This window comes from Strix aluco, chromosome 1 (genome assembly GCF_031877795.1).
Source record: "Strix aluco isolate bStrAlu1 chromosome 1, bStrAlu1.hap1, whole genome shotgun sequence".
Taxonomy (NCBI): Eukaryota; Metazoa; Chordata; class Aves; order Strigiformes; family Strigidae; genus Strix; species Strix aluco.
This window is the reverse complement of record NC_133931.1, coordinates 14,466,207-14,486,425: the sequence shown is the minus strand read 5'-3', so window position 1 is coordinate 14,486,425 and position 20,219 is coordinate 14,466,207. Positions and strand designations below refer to the sequence as shown.

General features: G+C 37.0%; 1 protein-coding gene across 7 annotated transcripts in view; it reads right to left on the bottom strand.

The window, feature by feature from the left end:
- TAF2 (TATA-box binding protein associated factor 2) overlaps positions 1-20,219 on the bottom strand; it is a 65,434-nt gene that overhangs the window by 18,023 nt on the left and 27,192 nt on the right. For all 7 annotated transcript variants that reach the window (XM_074849530.1, XM_074849594.1, XM_074849661.1 and 4 more), the window contains 9 exons: positions 18,765-18,879; positions 18,557-18,666; positions 17,716-17,781; positions 15,635-15,887; positions 12,605-12,745; positions 11,155-11,265; positions 9,297-9,490; positions 8,575-8,714; positions 1,335-1,404 (listed from right to left, as the gene is read on the bottom strand). In XM_074849530.1, the coding sequence (XP_074705631.1) occupies positions 1,335-1,404; positions 8,575-8,714; positions 9,297-9,490; positions 11,155-11,265; positions 12,605-12,745; positions 15,635-15,887; positions 17,716-17,781; positions 18,557-18,666; positions 18,765-18,879 (1,200 nt within the window). The remainder of the gene's footprint in view (positions 1-1,334; positions 1,405-8,574; positions 8,715-9,296; positions 9,491-11,154; positions 11,266-12,604; positions 12,746-15,634; positions 15,888-17,715; positions 17,782-18,556; positions 18,667-18,764; positions 18,880-20,219) is intronic.

The following is a 20,219-nucleotide window of genomic DNA, read 5'->3' as shown; positions in this document are numbered from 1 at the left end:
GATGTTGTTAGACATCATTTTTAAGTTAGGTACAAAATTATGCTCTTCTGTTTAGTAACAATCTTTTCTGCACACTGACTTGATGATTACAAAGAAGCAGAAACATTGGCAAATAAACTCCTTACACACTGACACCAAAGAATTTTTACATAACTTTAAATGTTTATGACTGATATAAAATGGCAGGACCAAAACCAGTGACTTGAGCATTGTTCTGGGAAGTAACACTGTCACCTCTTAAGTTACACTGGTGTATAAAGATTCTCCACTTACCATGTTTGCTTACAATATTTACATACAGAGCTAAAAGTAAATACATTTTTCCCAACTTTCATTCTTTAAACTTGGCCTTGAAAGCATTTTATGATTGAGAATAATTATTTGTTCCATTACTTACTATTTTAACTATTTTCCCTGTATAGTCAGCTTTTCCCTTGCTGTCTTACACATTTGGGACAAGAAAATTCTTACAGATTATTATTTATTTTTTTTCTTTCAGAAGAGGCTTACATATTGTACTCAAGTCAAAATTTGAACTATTCTTTAAAAGATACAAATCAAAGAAAAACTCCTTCCTAGACTGAAGCTAAACCTCCTCTAGTGAGTCTAACTGCATCTACTTTCATTAGAAAGAATGACAGAAATAAAACAGAAAACAATCTTGCAGCTATGATCTTTGTAAGAAATCACCTAGAGAGAGAGACTAAAATTAATACTATATATCTTTGAAACCCAGTATTTTAATTGTGGCCATAAGAAGAAAGTGTTGGGGAAAAACAATGATTATGAACCTTGGTGTTCAAAGGTTTATAATGAATGTGCTAAAATATCCAATCACTCATTGGTGAAAACAAAGTTGAAACATGCAATACTAGAAATACACCATATTTTCACGTTATCCTTTCACCCCATCTACAGTCTAACAATTGCTCTACACTCCTTGCTGGCAAAACACTCTGTGCACTATGTCTCAACCTGTCTTTTCTAAATATCACAAAGTTTTTTTGCCATATACAACATCAGATTTATATACTTTATTTATGACCAGGAAACGACCTCTAGCTTCAGACTTCCACCACAGTGGTAGAACATAAAAAACAAAAATAATATAACGGAGAGTAAGAACAGAGTATATTCATTTTTGAGATGTGTACTGCTGAAACATCAAAACACATTTCAATTTATATAAAATAAGAAGAAGAAAAAAAAGAGTTTTAGGAAGAAGTATTAAGCAGTTAAGCATTTGATCTATTCTAGCAATTCCAGACCAAGAATTTAGTTAGTTAGTTGTTCCAGTATTAGTAAAAATACTGGCTCTTTATTAACGCACTAACCTTATGTAGGGTACAGGATCATTCTGAACCATAGTAAGCAGCCACTGTAGTTCTTCATAGCTCCTATCAACTGCAAAGAAAAATAAAATAAAATGCATAAACTGGAAGGATTTTGATCAGACAATCACAAGTTCCTGAATTAACACACAAAGAGCTTGAATCACTGCAACTAAAGAGGAATTCCATTAATTATAGTGCAAATTGAAAGTAAAAGGTGGTTTACTTTACACTGAAATAGAAATGTGTATGAAACTCCTTCATGTCTCAATTGTTCAATAACCACCAGTTTGACTATTAGCAGGTAACTCTGTCACTCCTGAGCGTTGATTGGGAAGATCACAGAGTAAATGACCATCTTGATATGGTATGCTTCCTAAAACAAACACATTCAAATATTCTTTCAACAATAAGAAGTATAATATTTTCTATAGGGAACAGAGAATATACAATTCTCATACACAGGAATCCGTGAAAGAATATTATCTATAAATAGGCCAGAAAGAGGAACACTGCAGGGCTAATACGAAACTGCAAGCATACTCCTCTCAGTAGCCTTCCTTAATTTTTTTTTTTAAATCAGTATACTTTGCAATTAAAATGGATTTTGAAACTTATCAGCACATGCTTCTAGAAAATTGCTGGCTCACACTGTTGGAAACAAAATCAGCTTGTTAGTTTAGAATTTAAATTACAGTACAAAATTCCTTTGATTGTCAGAGTAACAAGGAAAAATAGGAAACAACACACGATATCATCACCAATTACACAAAAATGAAAGAATTTTTATCTAATCTTTCTCTCACATGCATAATGGTATGATTTTACAGCAGTATTCTCATTTCCTCAAAACAGTGAAGAGCTTGCTTAGGCTTTGCTTTAATTCGCTTCAGAATTTGGCATGTATTAATCATTACTGTATAGACAGCTCCAAAAACACTTCTTGTGCTTTCCATTTTGTAATCCTAGCAATGCATTTCTTTCTTCCCCAAGCCTACTGTATTTTCAGTTCTAAATACCTCAGTTCAACCTTCCTTCCTGATTTCAGTCAGTTTTCAGTCAGTAATTTTTGAATACAACTTTTTTAACCCAACCAACTCTAATTCTTATTATTCCCTTGTTATTTCACTAGGGTAAGTTGCTTTTAAAGGAAGGAGCAATTAATTAAATTGTATTATGAGAATCAGCACTTCAGTTCCATTAGAAGTTCTTTAAATACTTTGGACAACTTGAACATAACATCTCTTCCTGAGTTGTGAGGAGGCAGCCAAGCAATTAAAAACTACGTTATAATATTGCTCAGAAGATGTCTGACTTGCAAGTGGCCTGCAAAAGACAAGTCAGCTCTGCTATTCCTAAAATCCAACCAAAACAAAACTAGTTACACTGGTGAGGCACTGAACTGGGCTGAGATAAGCCCTTTTTAGAGGCAGAATATATTAGCTCACGTTCTGCACCATTTAGGCCACAGCTACACAGTTCTGGATGATGCCAGAGCAAATCTGTATCCATACAGACCAGAACTGCAATCTCAGATTTGCCTTAGAAGTCAGAGAAATCTTTGAAAAGCTATGCCTAGGACCTACTTTTAAGGGATTAGTGACTGCCTGTGCTCAACTCCATGCACAGCTGCTTTCCTGGAAGCTACCTTGCTTGGGATAGAAGGCAGCTACAACACTGCATACAGAAGTTGTTTTGCATGGAAGAAAAATATATGATCACAGAATCATACAACAGCCCAGTTTGGAAGCGACCTCAAAAGATTATCTGGTGCAACCTTTCATGGGAAAGGAAGCCTAGATGAGATTATCTAGCAACCTGTCCAATCACATCTTGAAAACCTTCAAGGATGGGAACTTCACCACATCCCTGGGGAGGTTGTTTCACTGATCGTTTGTTCCCACTGTAAAAATTTATTTTTTCTCTTGAGATGACGCCTCTCCCTGTGCAACTTTTACCCATTGCCCCTTGTCCTTTCCACATGGCCCCTTGTGAAGAGAGAGCCTCTGTCCTCTTTATAGCCACCTTTTAAGTACTGGAGTACTGTGATGAGGTCCCCTCAAGCCTTCTCTTCTCCAGGGTGAAAAGACCAAACTCCTTCAGTCTTCCCTCGCAGGACAGGTTCTCCAGCCCTCTGATCATCTTTGTGGCCCTCCTTTGGACCCTCTCCAGTCTGCCCACATCTTTCTTGAATTGTGGAGGCCAGAACTGGACACAGTACTCTAGGTGAAGCCTGACAAGTGCTGAGTAGAGTGGGGATGATCACATCTCTATCTCTGCTAGCGATGCCCCTGAGGATGGAGCCCAGGATTCGATTTGCCTTCGCTGCTGCAGCAGCACACTGCTGACTCATGGTCAGCTGCTTGTCCACCAGGACCCCCAGGTCCCTTTCAGTGACACTGCTCCCCAGACACACAGCTCCTAGCCTGTACTGGGCCTTGCACTTGTCCTTGTTAAACTTCATACAGTTCTTGCTTGTCCACTCTTCCAGCCTGTCTGGGTCTCTCCATAGGATGGCTCTCCCTTCTGATGTGTCTACCTCATCACTCAGTTTAGTGTCATCAGCAAAGTGGGTGAAGGAGCTTTCAATGCTGTTATCCAGATCATTTATGAAGATGTTCCCTGGGGGACCCCACTTGTGACAGGCTGCCAGCCTGAGTAAAAGCCATTGATAGTCATCCTCTGAGTGAGTTCCATGACTCAGTTTCCCACCCATCTCACAGACCACCCATCCTGTCTGTATCTTGCCAGTTTGTCTAGGAGAAGGCTGCAGGAAAAGAAAGATGTGTAGATTTTCATACTTCTGGTAGCCATAAAAAGAAGTGATTGCTTTTCGAAGTAAAAATCCTCTTGAGATTTTTTCAAACTGATGTATCAGTTCTCAATTACAGCAGAGCACCTCTGAGACCCTAAACTTTAACATTCATGAGATTAGATAATCATGGGTATTTATTTAGAACAGTTTGTTGCTACCCCTTCTAAATATGAACTGCTTTGTTGTATACATATAACTACCAGAAGCTAACTTTAAAAAGTTAATAAACCCTGTTCACTTCAAGCCAGTTTAGATCAACTGTCCAAATCCTTATATGCTGCCTCAAGCATTTTACAGTTACTGTGTCTCAGAAAAAGCCTTACTATTAACAGCAAAGAAAACAACTTACTCAGTTCCATGGAGAAATTATTTCTTTTAAAGTAACTTAAAAAAATACAGTGCTATTCCTACCCTGAGAGTTGATAGAAAAATATGGGAGTTCCACACTGCCCCAGAAAATACAGATTTTCCTTTTTATGGAAATTACAAAGTCTGTCAGCTTCCTTTACAAGAACTGTTAAAAAGCCAGCTTTGGCACAAGCAACAGGCATTTGATAGCTGCTGGTTTACATCCAGTATGAACTAGAAACCAGGTAACTGGGAACAATGAGAATCAGAGCTCTTGGCAATAGACGGCCAATCATTTCTCCTTCCAAAGCCAGGTTTAGGGCTCTGCGAGACAAGTGCTGCTAAGTTCTATACTGGTAGCTGAAGAAGTCAGTTAGGACACTGAACTTCTGGATTTACCCCTCCAGCAAAAACTTACAAGTTTTACAGCAGGAGCAGAAGCTAATGTGTTCAGTGCTGGAAGGTTGTATTTGAGAAATGATACTTATGAGCAGTTAGATAGTAGGCTGTGTTGTGAACTGTAGTGACTTTATAGCAGATATTTACATCTGCTACCTCTGCATCAGAGAAAAAGCTGTTGGCAAGGGGCAAAGCAGTTAGGTACAGTAATACTCTAATCCATCATTTCCAGATCTCACAGTGAGCTCAAGCAAAAATTACATTCAATTTCTTCACTGATTTCTTCAAGCTATCTTTCTACTACATTTTACCATTCAAGTTTTAGCTTCCTGTACAGTATTTTGAGCAACTTACCCTATCTTGCTTATACAGCAACCCATTTGATCAGCTGTTTTAAAGATGTACTATACTACTTTGCAGTACAAACACTTTCTTCTCCAAGTCAGTTATTAACTATAAACACCATCCATAAAAGGTCAAGAATTTAATGAGAAAACATTCTATCAGTTTGTCCTTCCAAAGGGTGGGATGAATTGGTGAGGAGATTATTCTAAAGGAAGCAGGCTGATGAGTAAGCTTTCCATTCTCCAGCAAATCTTTCCACTAACACTCTATGAAGGGAGGAACAAAGCAAGTAGCCTAACAGAGAGAGAGATGCACAGCACCGGCAGAGTTCTGAATTCTAGGTGGGTACCACTCACAGGGTCACCAAGTGGTACATGTGCAGTGGGTTATGGATCCAGAATGCCTGGTGAATTACAAGACTGAGGACTGAGCCTGAGAGTGATGCTCAGTGCACAGCCTCCCATGAAGTTACTAGTTTTTCTGTACGACAGTCTGGTTTCAGTCTGTAAGTGTAAGTCTGAATTCTGCCAGATGCGTTCACTCAAAGACTCTAACTGCCTTAAAACCTCTCAGTGCCTATCAAGTTTCAAAAGTCTTTGGACAGAATGACAGCTGTAAGATTGAAGCAATAAAACCTTTATAAAAAAGAGAAAACAATTATTCATGCAAAAAGCAAAGGAAACTCTCCACTGCCCTTAAAATTAAAACATGAAATTTGAGGCAGAATAATTAGAATCACCAGTCTGTTCACAGAGGAAGAATTGAAGGATTTGGCCACTTTGATAGGGATAACCCTTCAAACACAAGAACTGTCACAAATCACAGAATCACAGAATCATTCAGGTTGGAAAAGACCCTTGGGATCATCGAGTCCAACCATCAGCCCTACTCTACAAAGTTCTCCCCTACACCATATCCCCCAGCATCTCATCTAAACGACCCTTAAACACATCCAGGAATGGTGACTCCACCACCTCCCTGGGCAGCCTATTCCACTGTCTGACCACTCTTTCTGTGAAAAATTTGTTCCTAATGTCCAGTCTAAACCTCCCCTGCTGGAGTTTAAAGCCATTCCCTCTTGTTCTATCACTAATTACCTGTGAGAAGAGACCAGCACCAACCTCTTTACAATGTCCTTTCAGGTAGTTGTAGAGAATGATGAGGTCTCCCCTCAGCCTTCTCTTCCTCAAACTAAACAGTCCCAGCTCCTTCAATCGCTCCTCATAAGATTTATTCTCCAGGCCTTTCACCAGCTTCGTTGCCCTCCTCTGCACTCGCTCCAGCACCTCGATATCTCTCTCGTATTGAGGTGCCCAAAACTGGACACAATACTCCAGGTGTGGCCTCACCAGTGCAGAGTACAGGGGGACAATCACCTCCCTACTTCTGCTGGTCATACTATTTCTAATACAAGCCAGGATGCCGTTGGCTTTCTTGCCCACCTGGGCACACTGCTGGCTCATGTTCAGCTGCTTGTCATTTAGAACCCCCAGATCCTTCTCTTCCACTCAACTCTCCAGCCACACCTCTCCAAGCCTGTAGCGATGCATGGGGTTATCGTGGCCCAAGTGCAGGACCTGGCACTTGCCCTTGTTGAAGCTCATCCCGTTAACACTGGCTCACTGATCCAACCTATCCAAGTCTCTCTGTAGTGCCTCCCTATCTTCATGCAGATTGACACTCCCGCTTAACTTGGTGTCATCTGTGAACTTACTAATGATACACTCTATGGCCTTATCAAGATCATCAATAAAGATGTTGAACAGAAATGGTCCCAACACCGAGCCCTGAGGAACACCACTTGTGACCGGCCGTCAGCTGGATTTAGCTCCATTGACCACCACTCTCTGGGACCGTCCATCCAGCCAGTGCTTGACCCAGCAGACCGTCTGCTCATCCAGGCCATGGGCAGCCAGTTTTTCTATGAGAATTCTATGGGGAACTGTGTCAAATGCTTTTCAAAAATCCAGGTGGACAATATCCACAGCTTTACCCTCGTCCAATAGTTGGATCATCTTGTCATAGAAGGAGATCAGGTTTATCAGGCAGGACCTGCCTTTCATAAACTCATGCTGACTAGGCCTGATCCCCTGGTTGTTCATTATATGACTTTTAATGGCACTCAAGATGACCTGCTCCATGACCTTCCCTGGCACCGAGGTCAGACTGACAGGTCTATAGTTCCCTGGATTGTCCTTTCTGGATTTCTTCTAGATGGGTGTCACATTTGCTACCCTCCAGTCCAATAGGACCTCCTCAGTTAGCCGTGACTTCAAGTAAATCATGGAAAGCAGCTTGGCGAGCACATCTGCCAACTTTTTCAGCACCCTTGGGTGTAACCCATCCGGTCCCACAGACTTGTGTGCATCCAAGTGGTTAGCAGTTCTCTGACCACTTCCTCTTTAATTGTGCTGACCTCATTCTGCTTCCCCTCCCCATCTCCTAGCTCATGAGGCTGGGTGTCCAGGGAACAGCCAGTTCCACTGCTAAAGACTGAGGCAAAGTAGGCGTTGAGCACCTCAGCCTTTTCCTCATTTTTTGCTACTATGTTTCCCTCTGCATCCAATAAAGGAGGGAGATTTTCCCTAATCCTCCTTTTATTCTGATGAACAGAGACAGACTAACCCGAATAAATGAACAGGCCAATGTAGTACTAAATGCGTTTTATAAAATGCAAACCATTAAAGCTATAATTTCTAACTGGCTCTAAAAAATCAGTCAGGATTGAATTTCAACTTCAAATGGCATTTAAGAAAGCTACCAAGTATTTTTTTCAAGGACCTGCAACAGTCAACTAAGATAAAAACAATACTAGAGGAACGGAAACAACTCACGAACATATGCTATGTATAAAGAATGGCAAAGCAGAATCAACCAATAATCATTAAAATAATCTAAGTTTCCAAAATTTATAACCATAACATGCATGCAAAAAGCAAAATAAAGAGGTTAGCAAGAAGGTAAAGGAAACCCAAGAACTTTGACTAGCAATTATCGTTGAACTCAACCGAACCAAATCACAGAAAATTAAGTGTTAAAAAACCATTTCCAAAACCTGTTACCACTACTCATTGTGCTGTCTACTCATTGTATCAAAACTTAGGTATCTGATTCAACTGCAAGACACTGAGAAACAATGCTCACCACATATTCATAAAACTTGCATTCTCTAGGACAAAGCATTAATAGAAATCTCAGCTTCTTTTCAATACATCTGTCATCGCACAAGCTCTTCTGGTGGACACTACTTCAACCTAATATTAATGAGGTTAAGTATTATATTTTTCTACTATATCACAAGTGTTACAATGTGTCAAAATACTTGAAAAAAAGTACCTTTTGTGTAATCAACAACTGCCTCCAATGCTGCTATTCGGACATCTATGAAGTGCCCATATTCTGCATATGACTTGAAGAGAGCAGGATCACTTGGGACATGACCATTCTTCTGAAGCACTCGAATAGCTTTTAAACAGCTAGATGTGGTAGGAAGAGGAAATTTACATTAGGTTTATGGAATAGCAGCCAAGAAGAATAAAAACACTTTCTTCAAAATCAAGTACTGCAGTTTTTCTAGAATTGTATTATCCAAATGAACATGTTACAATTACTTTCACAGCATTAACACATAGCTCTCCTTAATTCTGAATTAGGCAGAAACACAAACAAAATTCCCCACTCTGTCAAATCATTGTTTGGTTTCAGCAGAAACTGTACTAACTTACAAAGAAAATGCAGTTCAGATTGTGTTGTGTAATCTACAGATATAGCAAACCTTTTGGAAAACTTTAATAAATGCTCTTCTTAAAGAGGCACAAGTGTGATCAACTTATGTCTGCTATTAAAAATCTACATTAATAGAAATTAATGTTGAAAAATAAAGCAATCAAGACAAACTTGCACTACCATCTTTTGGAAATTGGAAGGAATTTGACATTTAAGATTATGACACACAAGCTAAAATCTCAAATACTAACTACAGAAGGGTACATAAACCCCAAAAAAGTAGTGTTAACATGTCTGTTCTCTTCATGTGTACAACCATCAGTAAACCACACCTGACTGTAATGGTATGCCTGTAACTGGGAAGAAGCTTCTCCATATTTAGGAAACGGGTAATTTCCTCAAGAATAAGTCGAACATCAGGATTTAGGTTATCCAATGTTCGAACTTCATTGTTCACACTGACTGCAGGAGTTACAGAGTTGGCTAGGGCATCAATCAGCTCAGCGCGATAGTAGTTGTCTGAAAACTAGATAAAAACAGCATTTAAATACAGGCAAATATAACAATACATATTCTTTAAAATCTAAGAAATGCTGAACCACTGTCACAGAACAAGATGTTAAAACAAAAACCATGTGAGAAACTGCATAAGAAAGCAAAATAGGAATAAATTTATTCTGAAAATGGATTTGAGAGTGATTGAGCAAGCAGACATACTATCAAGCATTAATCTTAACTCTGTAATAAGAGCATATTAATAGTAATATGAACATATTATTAGTAATACATTGTTTTATAAAAATGGAAAAATGAGGCATTGAAAATTTTCCAGATATGGTAAATAAAAGCCATTATTTCTAAATGTGAGCATCTAAAACTACCTGTCTGTTTCTATATTCAGTACCAAGGTTACCAAGGTTAACGGGTGCCTAGCACCTCAGAAAACCATGCAGTTTATCTAGACAGCAACTTCACAAGCTTCTGAGGTGAGCTGATGGGTACACTGCTGCTTAGTGAGGAAAATCTTGCTTCTCCATTCACTCCTTTTACCTGGGCTCACAGTTTCACCCCTTCCATTGTGCTGCCTGTTACATTTGTTGGTCGTGTTACTTTAGTAAGCAGCAAAAAGTACAAAAATGAAATTTAAAAAGCAGAAAAAAGTACAGGATTTGACTATTAGTTAATTTAATCTAAACAAACCCGGTATCTGTCAGATCTGGTAGAAGGTGTCAAATACATGTGTGGAAGGGACTGTGGAGAAGAAAGTTGAGTTCTCTCCTTCTGTGGTGGGAAGATGTTAGCACAATTCACCGCATTCTGTGACTACTGGTGCTTGCATTCATGTGTCTAACTCTCTCTACCTCTCCACCCTCTATCATCCTCTTATTTCAGTAATCTTGCAACAAGTGTCTTGTTACAGTATGTGTTTCTACACACAAGAAAGTGAGGTTTAAAAGGCTTCAGAATTGTTCCACTTAAATTTGGGTACTTAATTGGAAAGATTATGTCAGGCTCCTAGCAGTTGTAAACTTCCTCTGTAGCTAGAGAGATGGAATTTTGTATCACCTCAGGATCTTAAAGGTCATCTAATCATCCTTCAGAGGTGGTCTGTGTGGGAAGGAAATTTACATGACAACACTTCCAACTCAGATGCTTCAATTTAGTGATGGAACAATATTAACCTGGGTTTCAGCTGTTATTTAACTAGATGAAGACAATCCAGTTTTGTGAGCTAAAACTGACATTCAGAACCCAGAATCTCAGAGTCCTGTATATCGTTAAAAAAAAATTATTTCCTTTCTTTGCTCTTTCAAATACTCAAGGTGAAAAAAAAACAAAAAAGAAACCAGTGCTTAACTTTGCATGCCATGTTAGCCTCATGCACATTTTCTCAAAACACATGGGTCTTCTGAATGAAAAAGAGTAAAGCAAGAAAAGCATGTGTGCAAATGAAGACAGGCAGGTCCTTAGTACGTCAACAAGCACAAAGAGCTTTGAAACATCCGAGAAATGCTGCCATAGAAATGTCAGCTACAGAACATTCTGTAACATTTACTGTTCAGTGTATCACCTTTTCATCAACTCTCCTAGCCAGATATTTACATTAGTGGCATAAAACATCATGAAGTATATTAACTAAGACTTTTTTCAACAAAAAAAGGGAGAGATTAAAATAAACACATTTTTTACCTTATTCTTCCTGTTATCGTTATACTTGATCAAATCCAAAATAAACATTAAAACCTCCTTAGGACAGAGGTTGTGAACATCTCTCAGAAGGGCCATCGCAACAGGCATAGTCTGTGTAATAAAATCAATACTAACATCACTCTTAATTTAGTGAAATGATAGGTACACCCTCAAATTAAATTACATCCTGAAAATGAGCAATTAACAATTTTACAATACCAAATCTCTGAAAAGTGGTATTTAAATGCTTTTTCAAAGTCATACCACATGCTATATAATTTTCAGATCAAATAAACTATGTAATTATTGCTCAATAATTAGTTGTAGCACAGACATTTGAAGAAATATATCCAAGAAAAGACTCTCAAGTCAAGGCACTATCAAAATGGTAACAAATGAAAAATAATGAAATATGGAAAATGATGATGGAACTAATTCTGAGACAGACACTGAGTTTGGGTGTTTCATGTGAACATGATGTCTAAGCTTCCATTACCATTGAGAGACAGAGATCCAACACAGTCAGTGAAGCCTAAAGATTTATTAGCCAGACAGGTATTAGTCTGACTAGGTATTTATTTTACCATGAGCTAAGCAGCTCTCTAGGCTCCACTCACATAGATTTAGGAGTCTTACTCTAGATCTAAAAACTTGGGATATGGGATTAAAAGGGAGAAAAGTGTAAGATTTAGTGGGAAAGAATGGACAATGACAAAAAGAGAAGAAAAATACACAAGAAGATCCAAGAAAGAGACATGGGGAGAAGGATGAAGAAGTTTTGGACAGAGTAAGAAAACAAAATTTGAGTTTTCTCCATAATCAGGAATATGAAATCTGTGAAATATGAACTCAATCATCCAATAATTATACAGTGAATCTTGAGAGAAAACCACTCTAATTCATTGTTATCCACTGTACAACCAACTATAGGTCACAGTAAAAAAACCTACATTAACTTCAAAATAAGCTGCAGCAATACATGATGTTGACAATTAATAGAAAGGAGAGGGCATGAAGGATTAGACAGTGCCTTGAACTAAAAAACCCACTAATTTAAGTTAAGATTTTATTTGCAGTATATCATTGCCATTAATGAATAAAGACAGCTGCTGAATTCACCTAAAAGATAAAATGAGTAGCTTTGTTACTGTGCAATAAATTCTATTTAAGAATGAGCTCAGAAATATTTGCAAATACCTATTAGATGTACTCCATTCTTCTGAAGAAACTGGTAATTTAACTTTAGCTACTCAGAAAAAAATTTGTTAATTGATTTTTGACTAAGATGGAAAAAACAGATGCCATGTAAGAAAGAACTAGTTATTTTTGATTTTTATGAAGGGGTAAAGCAAGACTGTGCTATTCATGTTTCTGTAGCTGTCAACCGTAGGAACGTTTTTGTATTTCGACATTTCTTTTAAAACATTAAGTGAAAAAAAAAATATTTTACCTTTTGCAGAAAGTAGCTTTGAAAGTTCATGAAGTTATTGGTCTTCACAATGTTTGGACAAGTCTTACAACAAAACATTCGGGTAAAGAGTGACTTCATGGCTGGTGGTCCTGTCCACGTACTTACCATGGAATTTGCAATCTGTGTAATTAGGGGGGAAGGGAAATCATATTAACATCACTGCAAGTTTAGCTTGGCGGTAGAAAAATACACATTTCCCATAATCAAAAAGGATAATTGCCAAGTACATACTGTCCTTCAAATAGGTACGTATTTTCGTCAATGTATTATCTTATATTAACTAAGTTTTCACTGACATCCCCAATGCATCTTCTCTACATTAAAGGTCCATTTTATGAAAATTGCTGCACTTGGAAGATGTCTGCAACTAATTATCTTTCCATGATAAACTTCTGTTGTTAATTATTTTCTCATTTATATTTTAGATGAAAATTCTGTGTTTACTAAGCCAAGCTTTCTGATTCTACAGAAGCCAGTGATGGAAGAGGCTTTTGCAATACCAACCTCCCAAATTTACCCTGCCAGTAACCTCAGCCTAGAATTTAAGTAGGCCTCATCCACCCTAAGACTAAAAGACCACCCCTAAAGTGAAAGGCAAGTCAGCCACCTCTAACTTTAATTGTAATTTACAAAGAGACTGTGTACCAAGACAAATTTATTGCTATAGTCTGTTTTGGTGTACGGCAGTAAGGTTCCACAAAGATAAAACTGCTATTGTGCCTTCCCAGCATCCTTGGTTTCATACATTTGCTGTGTGGAGCAGTGAAAGCCTGCAGACAAGAACACTTAGGACTGATGATGGATTAAGCCTGATGACAGATTGAGTGTGTGTGCACAAACAGATGAGGCCAATGCACCCTACAATGTAGCAGAGTCTCCATTGTTACAGACCCACCACAAACTAAGGAAAAATCTGTTTACACAGAAGAAAATTGAGGATTTCCTTCTAAATTATTTAGCTTGTTTCAAGGGTATTACATATGCAATAAGAGAAAGAAAAACAAGAGGCAAGTTGGGTAGCAATACATTTCACCATTGCTTTTATGTAAGATGGGTGCTTTATTACTGAAAACCATTTTCCCACTAAGTCAGGTTTCAAAGGAAGGTCAGAGAGAGAAAAGACTTGCAATAACTGAAGATGCAGGCATAGCTTTTTCAGTAAGGTACATAACAACTCTTCCTGTAGAGGAAGCTTAATCTCGAAGACTGCTTAGAAACCGTCATGATGAACTTAAAACCGCAAATGTAAAATTTATGTAGCAGTGTAAAATAAAACCCAAGCTCCTCAATGCTGGGCAGGGAGTTTGTGGTGGTTCTGCTGCTTTTCTAAACCCTACAGCACATCACCAACACTGTAATGGATCTGAATGGAAAAATCAGCCTGCATACTCCCAGGAATTAATATTGTGACATTGTTTTCTCCTTTCTCTGTAGAGTTATTTGTCACAAACTACTCAGCATCTGTTAACTTCTTTATCAATGAGAATTTATTATGTTACCTGGATACTTTATACCCGAGGGACTGAAGAGTTGTTTTACAACAAAGTATACAGTACATTTAGGAAGTGTACTAAATGCTGTTTTATAATTGCATTGTCACCTATCATTTCTCTGTATCAACATGAGTACATCAAGAATGTTTTACAATAGTAACTACAAGCCAGCTATAGGTTGCAAATCAACAAAGAACCCTCCCCCTAATAAAACACAAGGGACTTGGCTTTTTTCAATAAAGAATACAAATCCTGAATGTTTACAAGCCGAGAAAATTAAACTGAGCTAATGACAACAGGAAGTGATTCTGACTAATGCCCTGATGTTGGAACTATTTACAGAATATATTACACTTTCCTCCTAGGTAACTTACATAAACATATCTACAACTCTGTCCTGCCATACCTTTTGCTTAGCTTTATAATCTTTTTTCTGTAAACCAACAACCTTATCTTGTAGACCCAAGATTTTTCATACAATTACAACTGAGCAAAACTGGTTATGATTATCTGCAGCCCCACTGCCTGAGAATTCAAAGTAAAGACAGAAAAAACTACTGCATTTAAACATTGTAGCAACAGCTCTTTTAATATTTATCTGTGAAACATAAACTTTTAAATATTCCAAGTGAATTCATTACAAAACGTGCATATTTTAAGGCAGATACTGGCAGTACCAATACTAGCACATACACTGGCAGTATTATACCAATGTTCCATAATATTAAAATACTGTCATAAACATTTCTTGGATTTTGGTTTTCAAAATATGGCCAAAGGATTTATTTCTATACAGGTACTGAATTATTCTCAACAGGTACATAGCAGAAAGCAACCTATAAGCCAATAATCTGAACTCTACAATTTGTTAATAAGTATGCCTTTATGTCCATAGAATTATGTCAACACCACGTCTTTTCAGCATTTCTTACTATTCTGTGTTTCCACCCAGTTGTTTTATAGGGTTCTCTTTATTTTAATTCTTAATGCCAATTTTGTGCCTAAAGAAAAAGATCTTCCCTTTTCAAGGCAATTAATTGGCTTTTTCATACTTAATTGCAGACCAACATGATGTTTATTTTGTGTCCCTATTTAATCTGAAACAATATAGAGCAGCAACCTAAATTCATTAGACAGACAAATTTCAGAACTTCGTAGTTCTCAACAGACAGGCCAAGGAACTTCCCAGTAAAATAAAAAAATACACTTTGGCTCTGAAGAAAATTAAACAAAAGTCTTTTATTTCTGCCACTTAATGAAATCTGGAAAAATCCCTTGTGGTTTTCATGTCTGACATCTCAATTTTGACAATTATGAAAGCCTTCTGTTGTCTCCATTTACAGACTAAAATAATACAGCTTTCCTTTCAAATCAGTCATGTTAAAAATACTTGGCAAACACTTTTAAGAGACTAAATATCAAGCCAGTTTAAGAACTGCGATGAGTTTTGACCCATTTTCAAATGTTTACCATGCCTAGTGGATTTCTTGCCTTACTTCCATCCACACAACCTCACCTTTGCAAGGCAGAAGCAGGCCAGCATTCTCACTCGGTAGAAACATTGTTCCTGTTCTAGTATATCAGTCAGTGCAAGCCGCGATGCTGGAGTAGGGAACTTTTCCAATGCCAGAATGGCTTCTTCTTGAGCAACCACATCTCTCTCATATCGAAGCTGATACTGCCACATGAAATCAGATTGTTCAAATTCTACCTTCCTCAGTACTGACATATCAGGGTCTATTCTTATCCAGAGCAAAGGGGAATCAGCACTAAGACAGACATGAAAAACATTAATAGCTTACAACATTTCAAGACTATAGAAATTGAAAAGATTTTCTAACTTGTTATGAATTATTTTTAAAAGTATTCAAAGAAACACAAAAGAATCTAAATTAAAGTGGACTTTTGAAAGTCACCTGGTCCAATCTCCTCCTTCTAGGATGGCAATTCTATAGTGTCCCAGGACAATCTGTCCAAAGCTCTAATACATCAAAGCGAATACAGTGTTTTAGTATTTTTAACCTACAGATCTGAGTTCATGGTAAACTACTGTATCATCTCAATATATTTAATTCTACTTCCTCAGACACTGTAACTTTCATAAGTGAGCAGCATTTTATCACCTTCTACAGTTTAAGACTACCAAAAAAAATCCAAAAATAATCTGGTGGTAAATACCCATTTTTTTATACACTACTTTTTATCAATAGATGTAAGAGTGCTTTACAAGCACACACATGCTATGATGTTGACAGCTGACAAGGGTAACCGTGCAAATGCATAGAACTGCCAAGCCAAATGATCATAAAAGCAAAAGTATCAACAGACAGGATTAAAGTTTTAGTCCTACAGATAAAATTACTCAGTTGTATTCCACCCAAACAAGTATTTTATACTTTAGTATTCACACCGCACCATGACTACAGAAGTAATTTATGGGAGCAACAAGCGTAAACTATATAATAAAGTCTCTTACTCAACTTTCCACATAAAATTGAGAACAGCAACAGACATGGAATTAGGAGAGAGTTTGGAATAACGAAAAGAGCATCATTATAAATACGATGCGTATTTCTATAGACATTTCTAGAATATCTAGAATTACTGTCAAGATAGTAGGTAGAGAAGAAAGGATAGTGAAAAGAAGAGTGCATACATGGGATTTAGAAGAACAGAAAAGAATGCACATTATCATATATGCTTGGAGCAGAGGAGTCCAAAGTGGACAAAAGAATGACAGCACTGCAGATCAGAAAGTTAGCAGATAAACAAAGCATAAGTGACTTGCATAAAATCATATACCATAATGATAACAATAACTTCCTCAATGAAAATATCCCTTATAAAATTATTCCTCATCATATTTTAGAAGAGGTTAAATATATGAGAATCTTCAACACTTTTAAGGTGACAAGCAAACTCTTCTTCAAAGAGACACCATTATTCTTCAAGAGCAGATTATTTACTTCCCTCAGCCAGGAAACAAGGTATCAACACCTTCAGTATTTCTGAGAGCATCCCAGCTCCAACTCAAGGAGGGTAAAGCTGGTATTTACATTGAACAAGAATTTGCTTCCAAAGAGCTAAACAGTTCCAACTGAAATTAATGCCAGTATGAATTTCAGTACGAAGCATTTCATCACTTATTTTCAATCTAAAAGGATTCTTTCGCAATTAACCACAGATTTCAGGAAGTTGTCTGTCTTCGTGCCAGTTAAATGGTCTTCATCAAGGTCCAACAAAAATTGCTCTTAGTTTCAAGCAAATTCTTGTTTACATTTTACCTATAAAGTCAGCTGAAAGATATCATTAGAAATGTGTAAGAAAGAATCAAATAATTTATTGTATCACCTTATCATGCTTAAGTTTTTTTTAAAAAAACCTGATTATAGTAGTTAACCCTTACATTTTACACTTCACCAGCATTTTCCCACCTACAGAAGTCTCAAAGAAGGCAAAGAAATGTGGTATAGTCTTGAAATTTGACAGTCATATAATGAAGTACAGCATTACCATCAAATCCTTCAAAACAGCATGCTTTAGACAAGGGGAACATGGCTCAGTCTCACACTGAGAAACTCCAACAAGCTAACTTACTCCATAGCAGAAAGGTCCATGTCCACCTCTTCTCCATTCATCAGTGGAATCTTTTTCTTCTTATTTCTATTAAAAAAGAGGAAAAAGAAAAAAATAGGTATAAATTACCATACTAGCAAAGATATGTTTATAAACGGATCTTAAGCCTGCAAAAGCACTTACTCTCTGTGCACTTCACCACACTGAAAAATAAAGTTCTCTCCAGCAAAAAAGTCCCAAAGTTGAGCTGTGCATCAGTTTTGTTCAAATAATAATCACCAATACTTGACATTGGTTTAATCTTGACTTCGACCTTTTTTACAATTACACATAAGCACACAACTCTGAGAAGTAGAGGTCAAAGTAATTATTATAACGAATGAGGAAGCTGAGAGAATCTATTTGGGAAATATATTACTTTTCTTGCTCATTAGGTTTAGTGAACAGCCCTGTCACTCTTACAGAAAAGGAAAAACTATGCAAGTGCTTCATCCATGTATCTTTACTTGAGGTACTCCTCCTACATTTGTCTTCCCTCTAATATCTTTCCCATTCAAAGGCATTTTGAATAATTTGATTGATTAGAGTCTTCATTCAACTCATTCTACGTAAATAAGCTCTTTGTAAAACTTTTATAAAATTACCGATCATTAAGAACTGCATATAAAATGTAAGGTCTCTTGCTGCCCATAAACAGTAGTAAATTCTATTTTCTCGCCTTACATCACAGGTAAATCTTATTCTGTAAGATTAAGAAAATCTAAACACAAAATTTAAACCCCCATATATTTACCATCAAATGCACTGTAAGTTTTCATATATCCATACTAAAAATACCTGCAGTTTGTATTTTAGTTCTTACCTTCTGCTTTTAGAATGGCAAGGTATATCATGTTTAAGACTGTTTTCTTCAATTTGCAATGTATGGTTGAACGATCCATCAAGTTCTTGCACTGTCACTTTAAGAGGACCCTTCAAGTTCACAAGATTGTTATTAACATCAAAATTATGGTTATTAATGTCTACATCATACTTGTACGTGTAGGTAAAATATGGAAGATTGACCTTACCACATATTTCTGAGTCCCAGGAGATGTGTAGTCTTGTTTTATTTCCAACTCCAATACATTCCGTTTTCTATTAAATGCAAAGCTACCATAGAATTTTACCACTCCACTCTGATCCCTAATAAGCAGTATAGGAATTCTAGTGCACAATGCAGCAGTTATAAACAAACATCATTCTCAATGTTTTCATTCTTTACACTTGCCTTATGCTGCTTTATTCCTAAAATTTCCCATCCCAAGAAAATCAGGAAATGAAAACACTTATGTTCATTTGAACTTCTTAAGATTTTTTTTTTTTCTTTAAACAGTTCTTTAATGTACAATCATGTATCTTACGGTGAAAAACTGAAGTATAATGAAAATTATCTAATAAGAAAGAAGTCATTATGAAAACCTACATTGGACCCCCCCACATCCAATGTCCTTGGCATGCTCTCAGAGAAAGTAATTGACTAAGAATTCAGTAATTTCAATATGATTTGTTTTACTACATATTTCAGTTAAATAAAACTCAGGGAAAAATGTAGACATTAGCTTCTGTTTTCTACACACACAATTATTTTATTGCAGTTTTTCAAACTGGGTTACTGTGAGCATTCATGTGTGTGTGTGTATGTATGAGTTCACATATACATGAGAGTATACAATATGACGATAAAAAGTAATGATCTCACTTTGCATTTTTATCCCAGGCAATGATTTCAAGTCAACTGCTCCTGTGAATAACTTCATCATTCATTATTTGTACGACAGCCATTACTACACTTCATTTATAGTAAAACTAAAACACTGGAATGAAGTATTTTAGTCTAGTGCATGCTCCCAACAAGTCTCTGAAAATATAAGACAAAAGCAGGGAAAGAAAACCTGTTCCTTCATGTCCTGACATTTAAGGGAGGAGCTTCCAGATTCAAAGAGGTTTATTATGGTACATGCATTATTAACTTTTCTCCCAAAATATCGCCATTTGGCTAGATGCCTCAGACTGGTTCTGTTCACGGTAGCTGCCTTCATTAATGTCTGTGACTTTGTCATGAGGTACAGCTTAAGGCATTTTTAGTGGTTTCTTCAGCACAAGGTTTAAACTCAGAACCAACACAGTACTCATTAATATCTTAAGATAGCACTAGTTAAGAGCAATAAGATATCCTCCCAACCAATACAAAGACCTGCTGTGGTCTTACAAGCTGGAAAATCTATTATCACAAGTGCAACAGTGTTTGAAGCATGGTAGGGAGGTTGTAACCACAGGATTACACACAGTTACAGTTAACAGGATCAGCCTTTGGGCCGAAGTCCAGAGAAGCTGAAAAATCCCCAAACCTAAGAGTTACAATTCTTCCTTGCTTACAGAACAGACATAGTTAAGATTCACCCAGCTCAGAGAGTAACGCTGACATTTACGTATAGCTTCAGTATGAATATATGTACATATAGAACACCTACTTTCCTTAAGTG